Source organism: Eschrichtius robustus, chromosome 10, assembly GCF_028021215.1.
Source record: "Eschrichtius robustus isolate mEscRob2 chromosome 10, mEscRob2.pri, whole genome shotgun sequence".
NCBI lineage: Eukaryota > Metazoa > Chordata > Mammalia > Artiodactyla > Eschrichtiidae > Eschrichtius > Eschrichtius robustus.
Genome location: NC_090833.1, coordinates 18019412 through 18038869, shown reverse-complemented (window position 1 = coordinate 18038869; position 19458 = coordinate 18019412). Strand labels below are relative to the sequence as shown.

Here is a 19458-nt window from a genome sequence, read left to right as displayed (position 1 = left end):
TGATATAAATATTCTTATTGTCATTTAATTGTTTTGGATTTGTTTTTGAAAGTCTTTTTTCCTCCCTTCCTCTTCTGTTCTCTTGTCTTGTGATTTGATGTCCATCTTTAGTGATGTGTTTGGATTGCTTTTTCTTTCTTGTATGTGTATCTATTGTAGATTTTTGGTTTGTGGTTCCCATGAGGTTTTGATATAGCAGTCTTTATATGTACAAGATTGTTTTTAGTTGCTGATCTCTTAATTTCAAATGCATTTCCAATATCCTGCATTTGTACTCTCCTCTTCTCATGACTGCTGATTTTTATATTTGTGTGTGGATGATTTCCTACCTTTACTTTATGTTTGCCTTTACTCATGAGCGTCCCCATTCGTAATTTTCTTGTATCTTTTTGTGGCCTTTTCTTTTCTGCCTAGAGAAATTTCTTTAGGATTTGTTGCAATGCTGGTTTGGTGGTGCTGAATTCTCTTAGCTTTTGCTTGTCTGTAAAACTTTTGATTTCTCTGTCGAATCTGAATGAGATCCTTGCTGGGTAGAGTAATCTTGGCTGTAGGTTCTTCCTTTTCATCACTTTAAATATATCCTGCCTCTCCCTTCTGGCTTGCAGAGTTTCTGCTGAAAGATCAGCTGATAACCTATGGGGGTTCCCTTGTATGTTATTTGTTGCTTTTAATAGTTATTCTTTGTCTTTAATTTTTGTCAGTTTGATTAATATGTCCCAGCATGTTCCTCCTTGGGTTTATCTTGTTCAGGACTCTGCATTTCCTGGACTTGAGTGTTTCCTTTCTCGTGTTAGGGAAGTTTTCAGCTATAATCTCTTCAGATATTTTATCAGGCCCTTTCTCTCTCTCTCTTCTCCTTCTGGGACCCCTATAATGTGAATGTTGGTGTGTTTAATGTTGTCCCAGAGGTCTCTGAGACAGTTCTCATTTCTTTTCATCTTTTTCTTTATTCTGTTCCGTGGCAGTGATTTCCATCATTCTTTCTTCCAGGTCACTTATTTGTTCTTCTGCCTCAGTTATTCTGCTATTGATTCCTTCTGGTGTGTTTTTCATTCCAGTTATTGTATTGTTCATCTCTGTTCGTTTGTTCTTTAAATCTTCTAGCTCTTTGTTAATCATCTCTCATTAACTTCTTTGTCTGTTCCTCCATTCTTTTTCTGAGATCTTGGATCATCTTTACTGTCATTACTCTAAACTGTTTTTCAGGTAGGTTGCCTATCTATCTCCTGTTCACTTAGTTCTTCTAGGTTTGTATCTTGTTCCTTCATCTGAAACATTTCTCTGCCATCTCCTTTTGTCTAACTTTGTGTGTTTGTTTGTGGTCTCTTTTCTGCTGGTTGGAGGATTATAGCTCCTCTTCTGGTGTGTGCCCTCTGGTGGTTGAGGTTGATCCTGAGCCTTGTGCGGGCTTCCTGGTGGGAGGAACTGGTGTCTCCCCACTGGTAGGTGGAGCTGGGTCTTGTTCCTCTGGTGGGTGGTGGGCAGGGCTGCGTCAAGCGGTGTGTTTATAGGTGGCTTTAGGCACCCTGTCTGCTGATGGGTGGGTCTGTGTTCCTATCCTGCTGGTTGTTTGTTTGGCCTGAGGTGTTCCAGCACTGAAGACTGTAGGCTGTTGGGTAGGTCCAGGACGTGATGCCAAAATGGGGACCTCCAGGAGAGCTCACACCAATCAGTATTCTCTGGGGCTTCTGCCACCAGTGTTATTCTCCCCCCCCCCAACCCCCGCCCAGTGAGCCACAGCCAACCCCTGCCTCCCCAGGAGACCCTCTAAGACTCGAAGGTAGGTCCAGCCCCAGCTCCTATGGAGTTACTGCTTTGTGCTGGGTCCCAGTGTACATGAAACCTTGTGTGCACCCTCCAAGAGTGGAGTCTCTGTTTCCCCCAGTCCTGTGGAGCTCCTGCACTCAAGTCCCACTGGCCTTCAAAGCCAAATGCTTTGGGGCTTCTTCCTCTTGATGCCAGACCCTCAGGCTGGGAAGTTTGATGTGAGGCTCAGGATTCTCTTGTGGGAGGACCTCTACAATATAGTTATTTTCCAGCTTGTGGGTCACCCACCTGGCAGGTATGGGATTTGATTATCTTGTGAAAGTACCCCTCCTGCTGTCTCACTGTGGCTTCTTTGTCTTTCTTTGAATGTAAAATATCTTTTTTGCTAGGTTCCAGTCTTTTTTACTGATGGTTGTTCAGCAGTTAGTTGTGATGTTTGTTGGTGTTTTCATGAGAGGAGGTGAGCTCAAGTCCTTCTACTCCACCCTCTTTTCCAGAGTCGAGGGACTGCTTTTAGTTTGGATGCTTGGTGCCTCTTTCTTTCCTCAGAATATGCTGGCCGTTATTCCCTTGATATTGGGTATGCAGGTACAGTGGCCCTTGTACGTTCCTGGGACACTGGCAGTAGGGCCTGGTGCCTGCTCACGGATTTCCTAAGGGCGGGTGCTATCTGAGTTCTCCTGGGACATCGGGGACAGGGCCAGGCTCCTGCGTGCAGGTCTCGTAGTGGTGGCCTGTGCCTGCCTCTGGAGCCCACGATGGCGGCAGTGACTCGCGCCCGCCCCCAGAGCTCCTGTAGGTGGTGTCCTGTTGCCTGGGAATGCTCACAGGGAAAGAAGCTCTTATGGTGGTCCCGCCCCTCTCCTCATGCGCCGCCCCCCCCCAATAATGGTGCCTTGATTCTCTTGGTGGGCCCAGTCTTCTTCTGAGTACACCCTTGGTTGCCACAGTCCAGCCCCTTCAGGCTGTTTCCAGACAGCCAACCCTGGTTCTCTCCTTGGGTCTGACCTCTGAAGCCTGAGCTTCAGCACCCAGCCCTCACCTGCACTAACAAACAGAGGAGTGTTTTAGGCTGGGGATCGCAGGGCAGTGGTGCCGACCTTCTGTGCAGGTTCCGCTCCATTTTGCCTTCCGCAAACGAGTTGCTGTGCTCTCCTCCTAGGCTCTGAACCTCCCCCTCCATCCAGTCTGCTCTCCCCGCCGGGGAGGATACTTCCCAGCACGTGGAAACCTTTTCTCCTTCACAGCTCCCTCCCTGGGGCTCAGGCCCCATCCAGATTCCTTCTTTTTCCTGTTCCTTTTGTCCTACCTGGTTATGTGGAGGTTTTCTTGTCTTTTTGGAAGTCTGAGGTCTTCCGTCAACATTTGGTAGCTGTTCTGTGAGAATTGTTCTACTTGTAGATATATTTTTTAATGTTTCGTGGGAGAAGGTGAGCTCCACGTCCTACTCTTCCACCATCTGCCTCCCCCCTCCAGGTGTGAGCATTTTTAAGGCTCTTGATACCTGTTACCAAACGAATACAGTGTGTCTCTTTCCCTCCCTTGGAGTCAGCCACTTTAACAGTGAACAGACAATGAAGTTTGTGTTTTAAAAAGAAGTTTGTGTAGAATTATGAAATGTTATTCACCTGACACCATCAGCTGGAGAAAGAGCAGCTCCAATTAAAAGCATTTTCCTACCAACTATAACTTACATACTAAAACATTAAAAAATAAAACTAATTTAATTTTAGTGGGAAACTTCCTTAAATGGATTGTTATTTCTAGGGAGTGCGTGGTAGGGACGTGAAGTCATGATTGAGGTTCAGGTGCAGATTCCAAATTATTACAGTCATCTGAATATATAGATATAGATATACAGATATGTATCTCCAATGGCCATTTTGACTCTCTATTTCTATACTGGGTTCAGCTGCAGCAATTTCGGGCTCCAGGGCCCTGAGATGAGTGCTGTCTCTTTACTAAGGGACCCAGAGTTAGTTAGCTTTTTGCTAGTTCTGAATATGCCCCCTAGTCTTCTTTTCTTCCCCCTTTTCTTTTCTACTCACATTATAAATGCAATTTTGGATTTTTGTGTTAAAAGATTACCTTCTCCCACTTTAAGTTGTTGCTTTTTCCTGTCGGCCTAGGCCTCAGAGTGCAGGTGACCAGGCTCCCTCCGTGAAAGGAGATGTGTGCTCATGGAGTATCTCTATGGGCTGAGCACTGGACCAGGCTGTGTGCACATGGTGGAGTCCCGACAGGCACCATACCTACCCTTGTACAGCTCGCAGTATGTTTTGGGAGCCAGATTTTAAGCAGTGAGGTATACAGCTATGTATTTAATTACCTTTGCAGAAGGGACAATGAAGGAAAGGTGTGGGATCTTTTGGAGAACAGTGTGTGTGAGACGGTCAGAGAAAGCTTCCCTGAGGAAGAGACATTTACACTGAGACCTAAAGAATGAGTAGGAACTTTCCTGGTGAAGGTGAATAGTGGTTGGGGGCAGAGTGGAGATAGCTGTTGGAACTATGTGTGACCTGTGTATTAGAGAGGCTGATGACCTCTCTCATGGTGCATGTGGCTTTGTCATAGTTATTTGTTGTTCAGAAGTGTTTGGAACTTTCTTCAGATTTAAGACTCCTGGAAATCTGACTGCTGGAGAAGGAAGGTGATTTGAATTAAAGTCATATTCCTACAATTTAAATTTCCCAATCTAACTTCTACATAAACTCCAACTTCTTGGAACCTTTCTACTCTCTCATCCACAACCAACTATCCTTGCAGTGAGCTGCTGTACAGAGGTAGATAGTAGATAATAGGATGGAACACCCCTAAGTGAGCTGCCGCACGTCAGACACTGCCAGACACTCATCCTGTGTTGTCTTCTTAATGCCCATGTCCACCCCAGCAGGGTGCTGTTAGCCCCATTGCACAGGGGAACCAGTTTGGGCTCAGACTACTTACAGGACTTGTTTGAGTTCATTGGCTGCAAGTGCCAAGGCCCAAATTCGAACCCAGTTCTGTCTGACTCACTCACAAGCCCAGCTCTTTCCTTCTCCTGCATGGGGCTGAGTCTCAGAAGAGGAAAGCAGGTGGGGACAGAACCTTGTCCTCAGTGCACCTGGGCATGACCCTGCCTGTTCCAGTTGGAGACATCTCACTGTGGCCCCAGACAGCCAGGGAACCCCTGCCCTTGAGAAGGAGAAAGCAGCAACGACAGGGTGGGGAATGGCTGAGGCTCCCAGCCTTACCAATCAATCCTGACTACCCAGACAGGAGTTTCCCCTGAACACAAAAAAGTCCTGGTTTCCGTCTCCCGCTTCCACAGCAGGAAGCCTCTCAGGGCAGGAGAGGGGCCAGAGGCAGGCTTCCTTCCTCTCCTCCCCCTGCCCTGCACCTGCTAGCCTGTTTAATTCCCACCTGTACCCTTGGCCCCAGGTCCATATTGTGGGAAGTTCCCTGCCCGTAAACTCCGAGCTTGGTGCTCAGGATCTCACTGACAGCACAGACTGACTTCATGCACCTTCCCAAACGACAGTAATTGAGCACTTACTTACCATGTGCTTGGCCAGGGGTTAGAATCTCTGTGCATATTATTCCATTTAGACTCCAGAACCATCCAACAAAGTACACATTTGAGACTCAGGTGGAATCACTTGTACAGGTGGCAGATCTCTGTGTAGGATTTAGGATTTCCTGACTCCGAGCAAATAATAGTAGTTACTGTTTCTCGAGAGCTTACTGTTTACCAAGCATAGTGTCACCCGTTCTTACATGTGTCATTTCATTTCATCACTACAGTAGCCCTGTGGTAGGTGTGGTCTTTTTTTAATCTTCACCTTATAGATGATGCAGCTGAGGCTTAGAAGGGTTGAGGTCATACAGCCAGTAAGTGGTAGAGCTGAGACACAAAGCTCAGGAGTCTGAGCCGCACAGCACCCGCCTCTAACCCCCGTTCTGAACATCTAGTTGCAATGGGCTTGCACCGTGCCCTTCCTTCAGTGGATGGGCCTCTTGCTTCCTGGTCCTCCTGGCCTGGGTCCTAGGTATGAACTCCAGCCCCAGGGCTAAGCACTTTTCTCCTGGACTTCCTTCCTGACTACTCTCCACCTAAACCTCTCCCCAGTCCCCAGAGCTGGGGCCTCCTCCCAGTCACTTGGGCCAGAATGATGTCTGTCTGCTCTCTCCAGCCTTCCTCCCCTTGTTTGTCTGTATAGACACCAGCTGGTCCCCACGTCTGCCTTGTGGCGTGACCTGGGCCCCGCTGGCCGACAAGAGCAAGACAGTGCAGGAAACTCCATCTGACAGGGGTGACCAGCTTCCTGCCCAGACACCTGTGTGCAGCTCAAGGCAGGCAGGAAGGGGCGGGACTCAGCTGCTCACATGCCAGCTTATTATTTTCCTGTTGGAGCCTTGAGTCTAGAATACAGAGCAGATTTCCAGAACGGTTGCTTCAACAGTTTCCCCTCGTAACAATAACAAAAACATATTCATTTCTAATTGGAATCATTCTAAGTAATAAGCATGTGTCGGGGGTGTAAGGGAGGAAGGAGAGACAACCTTAAAATATTGGACATACCAGGGCTTTCTAAGGCGTGGTGGCCTGGAATGCTGGTTACGGTCATGTTTCGGGCGGCTGCTAAGAGACTGATTCTGGAAGATGTCTGGGGAGTCGGGGTGTAGTCCCAGTTCGACAACTTAGCTCTGAGGCCTTGGGCAGGCCAGGTTCACCTTAGGTTTTTATCTCTTGATATTTGGATTAGATTCATGTCTAAGGACTCTCCACATGGCTTCCTGAGTGAGGTGGTCAGTGCGCGGGAACTTGAAAGCTAATCAGGGCTGGGATCAGGGGAGAATAAAAAAAATAATCCCAGGAGCATGTTTCAGCACAGGATGGCACACCCAGCTGATGACATTAAGTAGGGTTGCCACATGCATTTGCTAATCTAAGGGAAAACCTGGTTTCTTGAGGAAGGGCATGAAACCCAAACATAGCCCATTGGTCTAAGGAGGCTAGTGATTCTATAAGATATGGGAAGATAATCGAAAGCATCAGATGGAAAGCAGCTGTCTTCGCAGAGCTGATAAAGGGTTGGATGTTGAGCTGCAGAGATGGGGATATACATCAACAGCTCTAACATCTCAGCTTAGTAACCAGCATGGTCATCAGAAAAGAAGTCAGGCAGCCTCACACCTCTATGCACAGCCCTTCCGTGCCTCTCCGTTTTACCAGAGTGAAAACCAGTCCTCCTGATGGCCTGCATGCTCTGCCCACCCCCAGACCTCTCTGCCCTCACCCCCACCATGGGTGCCTTCCTCCACTTCACCCCAGCCCTCTGGACTCCTTGCCATCCCGCACACAGGCCAGGCATCCTCCTACCTTCCAATCTTCACCATTAGCTGTTCTTTTGGCCGAGAACATTCTTCTCCATTCATCCTCATGACTCACTCCAAGTCTTTGCCCAAGTGTTGTTTTCAATGTGCCCCACCCTGACCACCCACCTTACATCACCTCTGGCACTCCCACACCCATTTACCTTGGCTTCCATGCTTTCTTCCTTTCATAACACATCACTTTGGCACATACTGTAAAATGTATTTATTATTTATTGTCTGGCAATCTCTATACCTCTTGCTGCTGGAATGAAAATTTCATGAGAGCAAGAAGGTGCATTTATTTTGGTCACTGTTATATCCCAAGTTCTGGTGTACCCCATTGTTGAGAACCTGCTGTGTGATTGATTGATTGATAGATACTGTGCTAGGCATGAGCAAGATGGACCTGGGCCTATCCGTGCCGCGTTCATATCTTGGGGACCAGTGGCCAGGCATTAAGAGCACAGTAAACGCTAATGGAGACACAGCAATTGAGGCGCATCACCGCAGCTTCCCAGAGAAGGCAGCATCAGAGGTGAGACGTGGAAGGTGCAGTGGGTCTTACTCAGGTAAAAGAAGTAGGAGGAGGGCCAGAGATGAAGATGAGAGAGAAGAGTATTTCTGGGAGAGGGCAGAGTCTGTGAAAAGCCCAGAACAAGGGAACACATTAAGGAAACCCGAATCCTTGAATATGGCTAGAGCGCAGTGCAAGAGGGGAACGGGTGAGAGGTGAGACTAGAGGCATGAGCAAGGCTTTTATAAACCACGCTGGGGAATTTGAACTTTATCCAGGGAGCAGTGGGGGGTATTCAATGATTTTAAGCACTGAACCAGCCTAGAGGACCCTAAAAGGCTTCCTGGAAGAGGAGACGGATGTGTTCAACTTGTAAGATTAGTAAGAGATGACAGGCAAATGACTAAGCAAAGTAGACTAATCTCCTTGTCCAAAGTTCACTGCTTTCTGGAGTATTATGATTTCCCCCATTTGGGGTGTAGCTTTGACTTTTTCCTGTGGGTGAATTAAACACTCATTTCAACTTGATCCTATGAAAGGAATCAGACCTTTCTATCCCCCCAAATTATTATCCATTGTCAATGCCATCACCACTGTCACCATCACCAGCATTATTTACTGAGCACATACTATACACCATGCACTGTGCAAGTGCTTTACTTGAATTTTATACTTTATCCAAAATACTTCTCTGTGGCAGGACTGTTATTTCCCCCATTTTATAGACAGACAAACTGAAGCCCCCCCGCCCCCAACTTCCCCCCCGGCCAAAAGAAGTAACTTGCCTACTAGCCTACACTACTACATGACTAACAGTGCAAGGAATCAAACCCAAGCCTCCTTCTCATCTAGCCTGGTGTGTTCCTCCACTTTACCCAGGCTTTTTCTCCATTTTCTCCTCCACTTTTACCCATGTTTAAACAAGCTTCTGTATTCATTGACTGCTGCCTGCCCCATGCCAGGCACAGATCTGCCCTACCCCAAAGGAGCTTGCAGGGGAGCCCTCATCCTCAGCGTCAGGCCTTGGTCTACTTGATGTCGTCAAGTCTTTCCGTCAACACTATGAAGACCCCCAGACTCACTGTGGTAAAGTGACTCGCCCAGGGCCCCATGGTGGGTGGGTGGACAGCCAGGCTTTCTGACCGTCAGCGCAGGATGCCTCCTGCTGCCCCGCACTGCACAGTCTCTGCTTGTGACCTCCCTGTTGAGTCTGAGTCAGAATCCAGCCTCAGACAGACCTTCAGCCAGGGCCCTGTGGCGTTTGCCAGGCTGCATTCCTGAGCCGCTCACACACGCGGGTGGAGGTGTTATCCTGGGCAGCTCACCCACTGGGAGAAACCCCTGTGCTGAGCACCACCATCTCCAGCCTAGAGGAAAAAGAGAGAATCCTGGCCTTTAGTCACCGACCTGGGCTTGTTGACAGAATCCCAGAGTGGGTGGCCAAGCCGTTTATGGGACAGCCTGGCCACATGGTGCTGGGAATCCCAGATGTAAACTGGCCACCATGGCATCGGTGCTGTGGGTGGTAGGCTTTCTTGGGAGGCCGTCTGGGGGATAAGGTGGGAAGCTGCTTGGGGAATCAATCAGGGCATCTGGGAATCGGGCTCGGAGCCGGCTTTATCGGGATGGGACTCTTCTCTCCATATCAGTTTCTCCCTCTGTGAAAAGGGGACCCTGACTCCTATTCTACCTGGCTCGTGGGGGTGGTGCCGAGGAGCGGTTACAGATGGGCGCAGATCCCAAGCCCCTGCCAGACCAGTGACTCACCGCTTTGCATCTTCGTTTCCTCTAAGACATAAAACGAGGATAGTAAGAATAGCTGCCTTATTAGTGTTGCTGGGAAGAGTGAGTAACTGGGTGCCAGGCACAGAATAAGGGATAAAAGGCCAGTGGCTGTTAAACAAACAGACCACGCGGCAGTCAGCCTGGCCGGGGTGTGAAGGGGTGCCTCCCCCTTACTCTCACTTGCCGACGGGCTCTCAGTGTTCGGAGCGGGGGTTAGAATCCTGCAGCATCTACCAAGTGAGGCCCGGGGCAAGTTTGTTTCTTTTTAAACATTCTGAAGCCTCTACTTTCCCATCTGTAAGCCTTACCGAGGTCGTGTGGAGCCCATGAGCTAGCACATGGGAATCACCCAACACGCGGACAGCCTCAGGAGGCGCCTGCGTGTATGTGTGTGTACAGTGGTGTTCACGGCCTTGAACCTGGACAGACAGACAGACAGGCTTCCCCGTCTCTTCCAGGTCAGACCTGGGAACACCTGGGGGAGTGGGCGGAGCTGGCGATCTCCACCTTCTCTTCCCCATTGTAGGCCCTCGATCCCCGAGGCAGGCACTGAACAGGCAGTTCACAGACAGGCGAGAGGAAGGGCAAGGTGCCGGTGCTGGTCCTCTGCACTGGGACCTCCACGAGCTAGTGTGGAGACAGCATTGCTTCACTGGCTCCTCACCAGAACCCTTGTCTCACAGAGGGGAGTCCAAGTCCGCAGGTGCCACGGACCTGCCACAAGTCATGCAGTGCTGCCTCCCAGGCCCCTAGTGAGGGCTCAGTAGACGCAGCTGCGTTTACAAGCATATGGGGGGGGGGGGCCACAAGGAGAACCTGGATCTTTCTTTTCCCTGAGACCAAACCTTCTAGACTTTGTTGTGTTCTGACTGACTGAAATTCCTTCCCTTAGGTTCCAGACCCATTTCTTTAGGGAAACGCTGAAACTCCCTGGGCTGGCCCAGGGAGGAAAGCAAATGGTCACACTGTGCTGTCACAGCCAGACTGGCCAGACGGGCCTGAGACGCTAACTGGTGTAGGGCCCTGACAGCCGCTAACTTTGGAGAAGCCAGTGGAACTGGGGATGGCAGAAAGGGGAACGTGTAAGACACAAGCTGTGGAGAAAGTCTGCATTTCTCCATCTTTTCTGCCCAGGGCATTGCCTTCTGGCTTTCTCAGACTGAGAAGGATTTTCAGACAGAAGGGAAGGTAGAAATCATTAAAATCAATCAATCAATCAACCCTTAATATACAGATGAGAAGGGAACCTGAAGCCCAGAGAAGGGAGGTAACTAACCTGTACAAAGTCACACAGCACATGAGTGCGAGAACAGAGGCTCCGTGACTTGTATTTTTCCTGCATATTTGTGCGTTCATATGTCGCTCCATCCGTGGGTCCATCGAATGCCTGCCATATGGTAGATAAAGACTCAGTTCAACAACAGACGTGGTCCCTGCCCAGACTGCCCTGGCACACAAGTGCAGAAGTGATTCCGTACAAGAATGGTGTAAGGAGAGGAGGATGGGATATGGGATATGGGATGAGCATGATGGTGCCATCTTTGGTCAGACTAACGAGGGAGGAGGTGGTGCTTGAGATAAGACCTGGCACGTGAAGAGGAGCTGGCCAGGAAACGGCAGGGGCAGGGAGGAACAGGGATGGCTGAAGGCTTAAAAGCAGGAAAACACTGGGAGTATTTGAGGAACCAGTAAATAAAGCCACAGAGAGTGAGGGGACGAAGGGAACCAGGGAGGTCTGAGAAGTGTGTGGAGATCATGCAAGGCCTTGAACTCTTGCTAAGGACTTTGTGTCTTATTCTGAGAGATAGAATCTGTTGCATGTTTGCCTGTGTGAGGTGCAGCAGGAAGCGTGAGACATAGACCAGATGTGAAGCCGTCCCTAAAGAATCGAGGAGCCCAATGGGAAAGAGTTAGTTAGTTACAGAGAAAACTTAACTGTGCAGAAGACGTGAGCGATAACTGGGTCATCTTAATGTTAGCATGGGCAGGAGGACGGGTTTTTGCATCCTTCATCTTTGCTCACAACCATATGAAATACATTTTTTTTTAAATCATCCTTTTGTAGATGCAGAAACTCAGGGTGATGGCGGTGAAGGGGTTTTTCCTAAAAGTGTTTCCCGAAGTCGTTCAGCGAGTATGAGGCAAATGAGGGTGCGAATCCAGGCCTCTCGGCTCCCGTGGTGGTGGTCTCCCCACTGGACCTCAGCTGCTTGTTAGATTTGGACGTGGCTCTGCCCTCAGTTTCCCCACACGGACTGGAGGGTGTTCTCTAGGTCTCTTCCAATTCTAACATTCTCTGCTTCTCTTAGAGATGAAGAGGTTGCAGAAGAATACCCTAGATCAGACGGTAGCACCTCTGCCTAGGCATGGAGGCTAGGAAGTGTCCTGAACAGGGTACAGTGGGCAGTTGTAAGCAGCAAGGCAGGCTGTGCATGGAAGCAGCTCTGGGGATACGCACCACGGCATCACGCACCTGTGAGCTTAAATTGAAAAGAGAAACAAGTGCACTAGCCTGAGCACAGTGAGAGAGTCGGAGAGAGATGGAGAAGCAAACAGGCCTGCATTCGTATTCTGTGGCTCAGGCCCTGGGGAAACAAGAAGGAACAAGGCTGACACAGTCCCCGTCTCGCCTGCGTGAGAGGGTGGAGCACCAGGCATGCGGCACGCGCTGCCTGCTAGGGGTTTTTCATTGGTTAGTTCATTACCCCTTGTCGCGACCTCTGGAGGGGTGTGCTTTCATCACTCCCATTTCACGACGGAGTTAACTGAGGCGCAGAGAAATTGTCACGTGCTCAAGGTCACACCTCAGTTAGGTGAAGAGCTGGGGCTTCTACTTCAATCTTCCTGTTCCTTCCTACGTTTTAAATTGTTGACAAGTTGCAGGGTGGAGAGAGGTTGGGAGGGAAAGAGGGAGGGCGGCGGGCACAGGGGCAGAGAGAAAAAGAATTATAGAGAATGAGCCCACAAGCTAGAGAGACAAAGATGCTCTCCAGGCCTGTGTGAGCACTGGAGACCCTGCCCAGGCAGGAGGCGAATGAGGTCATTAAATCCATCTGTGCAGATGGGGGACCCTCTGGGGAAAGTTATATGCAAATGTCATGATGCAATGAGGTGAAATCCACTCGCGTCAGCCCAGGCTGGGGCTCAAGCAGGGACAGTACTGTGCTCTTTGGAAAGAGATCCTCCGCTGTGTGGGGAGGACATTCAGTCTACTGGGCTCTTTCTCACGGTTTCTAGAAAGGACAGCCAGCCCAAGGTCACACAGCGTGTGAAGGGATGGACTGGGAACTGAAACTTGGGCCTCTCGCTTTCTCTTTTTAAATTTCCTTTAATTTTTTTCCAACCTTCGTGATATATACATATATCGAATTGTCATGTTGTGTGCCTCTCGCTTTTTTCTCATGGTGAAATCTGCTCCCGAGATCCTTCAACCAAATTTTCTGCAAAAATCTTTCTGTGAAATGTTCCCCACCAGGATTTCAGCCCCCTAGAAGGTGGTCTGAGCTTGCTGACAAATGCTTTTGTTGTTTTCGTCATTGCCTCTCAAAATCAAAATTACCAATATATGCAGAGAGTTATGTTTTCTTAAAAGACCCTGTCACATCCTTTATATCACTTGATCACCACAACAGCCCTGTAAGTTAGATATTGCATTGTACAGGTCTATTAACCAACTCTGGTGTAGTACATTACAATTTTTCACCCATGATTTCATTCAGCCCTCAGAGTGAGTCCACAGTGCAAGGTCGGTCTTTATTCTACTGATTCCACAGCCAGGAACCTGGGGCTCAGGGGGAGGTTGCTTGTCCTACTTTAAATACCAGATTTGTCACTTTTATTACTTTGGGCAAAATGCCTGCCCCTTTCTGCGCCTCAGTTTCTCCTTCTATAAAAGGGCGATTGTTTTAGTGTCTGTCTTACAGAGTTGTCAAAGGATTCCGTGTTTTCCTGTTTGGAAAGCATTTAGCACTTGGCCTGACCTGTAATAAATGCCCCTGAAAATGGGAAGTGCTATGATAATGACCATGGTGACCTTGATAAAAGTTATCACAGGGCTAGTAAGAAGCAGGGTCACGTCTTGATCTTGAATCTGCTGCCCCCCAAACCCAGTGACCTGCCCTGCACTGCCTCTCCGGAATTTGCTGCTTTGGCCTCAACCACCTGGCTCACTTCTTCTACCTTTCTCTCTGCAGGTCACCCCCTTCCCTATGTCTTGTGACCTACAGGGTGACTGTGCTTGTCGGGACCCCCAGGCCCAAGAACACAGCCGGAAAGACCTCCGAGGATACAGCCATGGCTAAGGAAGGACAAGGAGTTGTCAAAGAATTCCCAATGCCAGGACCCGCATCCCTTTGGTATTGATTTCACAGTCAGCTGCTCAACGGAATGGCCTCTCCACACCAGGGATCCTTAGCACCCAACCGGTCTGCCTTTAATTTCACCCAGGAAGGACTCGTAGTGGGGGCACGTGAACCAAGTCTCGCCATGTTGAATGATGGAATGGAATCCCATCCCAAAGTCTTAGATGGATTGCATATACGGCGTGCAGTCCCTGAGCCTCCTAAAATTCTAACCGTTTGTCACACGACCACAGCAAGAAACATGTATCTAGGAGTTATGTATCTAGGAGTGTGCCCATCTGTGGTTAGTAGGCATGCATGCGTACACACCCATGCAAACATCCGCGTGAGGGCAGTTTTGGAGACTGAGCAGAGAGAGACTGGGGCACACTCAGTCTTTCCTCTCCCAAGCTCCTAGCCAACACTGTCCTTGGGAGAAAGAGAGTTACAGAAACTGCCAAGACCAAGTGTTGAAATGCTAAGATAGCTCACACCCTGAGGCTTAAAATACGTAAGGTGTGCACAAGTGTGCAGTCCTTTGGGATTGGAAGTGAAATGGTCTCTGATCACCTACCTTCTAGGGAAGTAGGACCCAGGAAGAGGTAAAGAATCCAAGGTATGCAAAGCCCCCAAATTCCTCCGCTGCCATGGGGGATTTTACCGCAACTCCGGGGTTCCAGGCCAAGCTAGAAATGGCTTAGGATTGCAATGTCAAGGTATTATAACAGCCCCCTGCTTGAGGCTTGAGGCCATAATATCCCTCCCATTCCCCAAATCTTGCCTTGGGACCACATTTGCTGCTACTTTTCCGGCTGCTCTATCCTATACATTGAGTACCCCAAGATGGTAGGACTAGGTTAGGAAAAACCCCACACAACCAAACAGTCTGCCTTAAAAGTGACCCACATTTTTCCACAGCTCCTCACCTCTTAGCCCTTCTGCAAGAGAAAACCCCTCATAGGCCCACATGGTGAGAAGTGAAGTCCCCCATGGGTGGGCTTCTCATCCTGGAAGGGAATTGAGGGACTTAAGATGCTGGAACCCTCACTGAGAGTCCAGAATGTCTAAGCCAGTGTTAGATTTTATAACCAAGTGGAACAGTGTTAAGTTTCTGTGATGTTGGAGCCCTGCAGAGACTGCTGGAATTTTAGGGACTCTTGAGTTACCATCCTTATCCAAGCCTTCCTGCCCCTCCAGGCTAGAGCAGGCTTTGGGTCTGAGGACCTCACTTTTGCCCCGAGTAGCTAGAGTTCTGGAACAGACAACTGTCTTGCGTGGAATCTGTCTGGACTGTGTTCCAGAGGGGCTGTCAGAGGGAAGCCGAAGAGTTCACAGCCTCGGTCCCCAACACCCCAGCACGGCCATCGTGCTTTCCACAGTCTTCCAGCTCCCGCTACCCCAGCCCCACCTGTGGTTGGGCAGCCCTTCCCTCTCTCCTGTGCTCAGCCTCCGAAAGTTAGTTAAGAGGAAATTAGCCAAACGCGCATAGAAGCCTCCACCTCTTTGGGGTCCTCTTTGCCTCTGTTCAGCCAGTTACCTGTCCACTCCTTTTGAATTAATATGGGAAGAGATGGATCCAGAATGAGGTGGAGAGAATGCTTAAGTTTGACGTGATTTTTGAAACTGAGAAAGTGAGGTGATGGGAGTGTCTAAACTAGATATATCGCATAAAGATTGCTACAGATCATCTCAAGTCTAGTGAAGACAACCAACAAAAACAAGGTTTAGCATAGCAATGGAAAATACTAGGCACATGGGCTGACCCTCCTCATTCCTGCATCTGACGCAGGCGTTGTTAATCAGCTATAGCCCTTTTTCCAGGGACCAAAAATAACTTCAGAAACCTTCTTACTGTATCACTCCCAACAGCAATTACCTACTGATCAAGAACACTTGAGAAGATATCTGTTGGCCATCTGTGGTCTGTTATATTAAGAAATATATCAAGGTGCTTTTTGCACAGGTGCCCACAAATAAGGATGCAGTGCTTAGGTAGTTTTGTGCGGCTTGTACCATATTACAAACTCTTAGATTGGGTTCTAGGCGCGCCACTGTTAAGGCCTGGCTCAAATCCTTTATGTTTCCTCTCACAAACTTATATCTCATTTATATTCAGGGCATTTTTTTCCCCTCTAATTACCAGGGCCAATCCTTGGCAAAATAATAATAATTATATAAGCATTGATCCCATTTTGTACCCCTCTCCAGTATCTCAGAACTCTTGCCAACTCTTAAAGCCCCCTCTTTTGCTCTAGCTGAGTTGTCAACCTGGGTGGTGCTAGCTAGGAAGGAACAAACTAAGAAAGATAACAGAGTCAGCCCTCCCAGTTGCTTTTTTACATCAATAAGTAGTGCAAAGCCTTGGAGACCCAAAGACAACATTACTAACGGTGGGGTGGCAGGAATCACAGAAGAACCTCACCAGCTTCCCTGAAATCGACTCTCATGCTCTTTCCTCCTTCACTTGCACACACACTTCAGCTGACAAAAGTTTCCTGAAGGCTGACTTCTACCTTCAGATTCTCAGATTGATCAAGCCCTTATGAGCAAAGAGTCTTCCAGTCTCCTTCTTACCATCATTCAAACCTGTTACTCACAAATTCGTATTTGCCAAGGATATTAGGTGGGAGAGGCTGCTTGATTGACAGCCAGCCTTGGGCCCACATGCAAGGTGTCATTAATAGGCCCTTCTCAAACCTTAGTGGAGGACAGTCAGCTCTGTTCATGCAATGCACTGATTCTCGGTTTCATTTTCTTTCTGGGGATAAACTCAGTATCTCATCCCCTGATCATCATCTCCAGTTGAGGACAGTGGAGTACTCACAAGGAGGCAGCTCTGAAACCCTGTTGTCTGTCAGCAGCTCAGAGGTCCTAAAGCACTCGGAGGTTCTGAAGATGTATTAGCTTCTTCAGAACTTGGAAGTTCTGAAGAAGTATTAGCCTGTTAACAGCAAGAAAGAAAAGATAAGGTGGACAGTTCTCCAAGCCTTCTCTTAGGAAGACTTTCCAAGCTGCAACCCTACTGGCTGCCAGAGGACTTGCATTACCCCCCAGATTCTGTGCCAACCACCTTTTAAGGGAAGACTGTCCTTGGGAAGTCCATTCTGGTGGCTGAATTGGGGTGTTATGAAAGGGAGAGATCAATGACTGTAAATAGTAAGGCTCTGAAGATGGAGGGTGTCAGCTGCTACTCCTGGCTTCAGCATGTTGAGTCACTGCCTAGACAGTTCTCTTGGTCTTCTTCCCACCTTGGCCAATGCTTCAATGCTATTTGTTGAAAATAATTCTTTGAGACAGATTTCGGCTACCTCCCTTCCAGGTTTGATTTAACTTGGTTCTAACTGTCAATTTGTTATAGGTCTTACCTGTGTTAAGGAAGGAAAGAAAGAAAGGAAGAAAGAGAGACATAGAGAAAGGAAGGAAGGAAACCATAAATTCAAGTGAACAGTTTTGAGGTTTTGTGTTTTGTTATGTTTTTTTTTCTGGAACTACTTCAAGTGGGAAAATAAAAAGAAGAAATTGATGGTGACAAAGCTGTACAGATAGAGATTAATAGAAGACAAGGAGATTAAAAGTAAATAAAATGCATGATTAAAAATAAGAATTTTTTAAAAACCTATTTTTGTGCTTTCTGAAGGACATTGTTTATTCTACAGACTCAGTAGGTAGACACAAGCATAAAGGTTTCCCTAGCAGGAGTAGAGTGGGATTTTATATTGCTGTCTGTTTTTTTCTGTACATTGTGGTAGGTCCAGGAAATAAGGCATCTTTCCCCTTAGTATGTAGTTGTTGTTTGTGGGGGGGGGGGCATTTTGTCTATTTGTTTGGTGTCAATCAGTGATAGCAGGGAATGGGGAGGGCTTGAAACTGGTTTTTCCAAATATTAAGGGGACATATTGTGTCACACTTTTCACATTATAAAATGTTTGTATTTACCATTAGAGCACTGGGCTTTATGAAGTCTGCACTTAGAATCACACTGCACAGTCCACTTTCCTAAAAAGCTGCTACATGACCAGACAGGTAATTCCCATGGTTTTTGAGAAACAGAACAAACAAAGCAAACAACAAACATAAAACTAAAAAGCAAAGGAATAAAAGCCTATTCTTGTAATTTGCTCAAGTTTCACCAAATTCCTACCCATTGTTTGATCTTTAAAAGAAATGTGTAATAGCCAAGAGAGGAATTATGTCCTTAGAGTAAGAACACAGAATTCTTGACTCCAGGCAGCAGTTTGCTCAGTGATCTTGAACAAGTCATCATATTGCCTCTCCATTTGCCTCAGTTTCTCCAGCTGCAAAATGGGGATAATACTACTTACCTACCTCACAGTGGGAGGGCGGGGATTGTGAGGCCCTGAGGTTTTAAAGGGGCTGTGGCAATCTGTGAGAGCCAAGGCTTGACACGAAGTCTATGGGTTACTTTTCAAGAATGCACAGGCCCATTGGCCACTTAAGAAAGACAGGGAGTGCTCTTTGATATATCAAGGAATAAAGGTGGAGCTCCTAGATTAAAATCCACCTTAAGAGAGAGGCTTGCATTTGAGAATATTTCACTTGTAGATAAATTGGACTTTCTCCCCCTTATTCTAGCCTTTACCGGTTCTATAATTTGATAAAAAAAAAAAAAAAAAAGAAAGAAAACAGTGACTTCCTACAGTGTAAAAGTCAGCTTACTGCTTGTTCAAGACTTCTGGGCCATTTCCAACTTTATAGAGGAAGGGAGTCCCTAAAATCTCTTTTTCTTCTCAGACTTAAAATTCCACATCGAGTGTTCCATTAAAAGAAGATACAGCATTCTGAGTGCAAAGTCGGGGCTTCTTAAACTCTACACCAGCAGTCAGTGAGGAGAAGTTTGAACAATTATTGACTTGCTTTCTTGGGTCTCTATAATCAATAACCTGTCCGCAGATATCTATCTATATAAAGATATTATATATAAATATAAATTTACATATATATGCACATGTATATATAGTTGTACATATATGTGTGTATATATATACTTAAATGTAATATTTACAAAATAAAACTGTGATCTCGTCTAGAGAAAATGTATTCATATTACAAACTGCTCTTCCATATTTATGTATCATATTATACCTTTTTATTATTGTTATAATTATTATGGGTATTTCTAATTATTATGATGTTGAAATCTGTTTCGCATCTTCTGGAAACTACCAAAAAATGACTTTCCATTGATGTGCTTAAAATCTGTTCTCAAGAGAATTCTACTGGCCTACTATAAAAAAGAAAAAAAAAAAAAGAAAAAAGAAAATCTAAGCACCAAAAACAAAACACAATTCCAATCCTTTTTCTGTACCTCACGCGCATAAATTTGCTGCTCCTTTTTTGGGTTTTATTTTTTCCTGTTTATGTGTTTTTATGGATCTAAGTTAAGTCTTTCAGCAATATATAAAAATGTAAATAGTAAACTTTATTTATTAAGAATGTCATCTTTTTTAATTTATATTTACACAATTGTTCATCTAATTTATTTTTTCTATACGGTTTTAAATACTCAGACATATTTTGCTGTTCATGATATTTTTATCCTGTTCTCATGGATTTGTTTTTCCATACTGTTTTCTCTGGTCTCAATTACAGGTTAGATCTCACAAAAAAATAATGTCAAAGACAGAAATATTTTGCCACTGTTGATTACTATACCTTAAAGTTCTATATTATGAA

General features: G+C 46.8%; 1 protein-coding gene across 1 annotated transcript in view; it reads left to right on the top strand.

Annotated features, from left to right (window-relative positions):
* PAPPA (pappalysin 1) overlaps positions 1-18849 on the top strand; it is a 254556-nt gene extending 235707 nt beyond the window's left edge. Inside the window, exon 22 of the mRNA XM_068552436.1 lies at positions 13618-18849. Coding sequence (XP_068408537.1) covers positions 13618-13725 — 108 coding nt within the window. The 3' untranslated portion in view covers positions 13726-18849. The remainder of the gene's footprint in view (positions 1-13617) is intronic.
* The last annotated feature ends 609 nt before the right edge of the window (positions 18850-19458 follow it).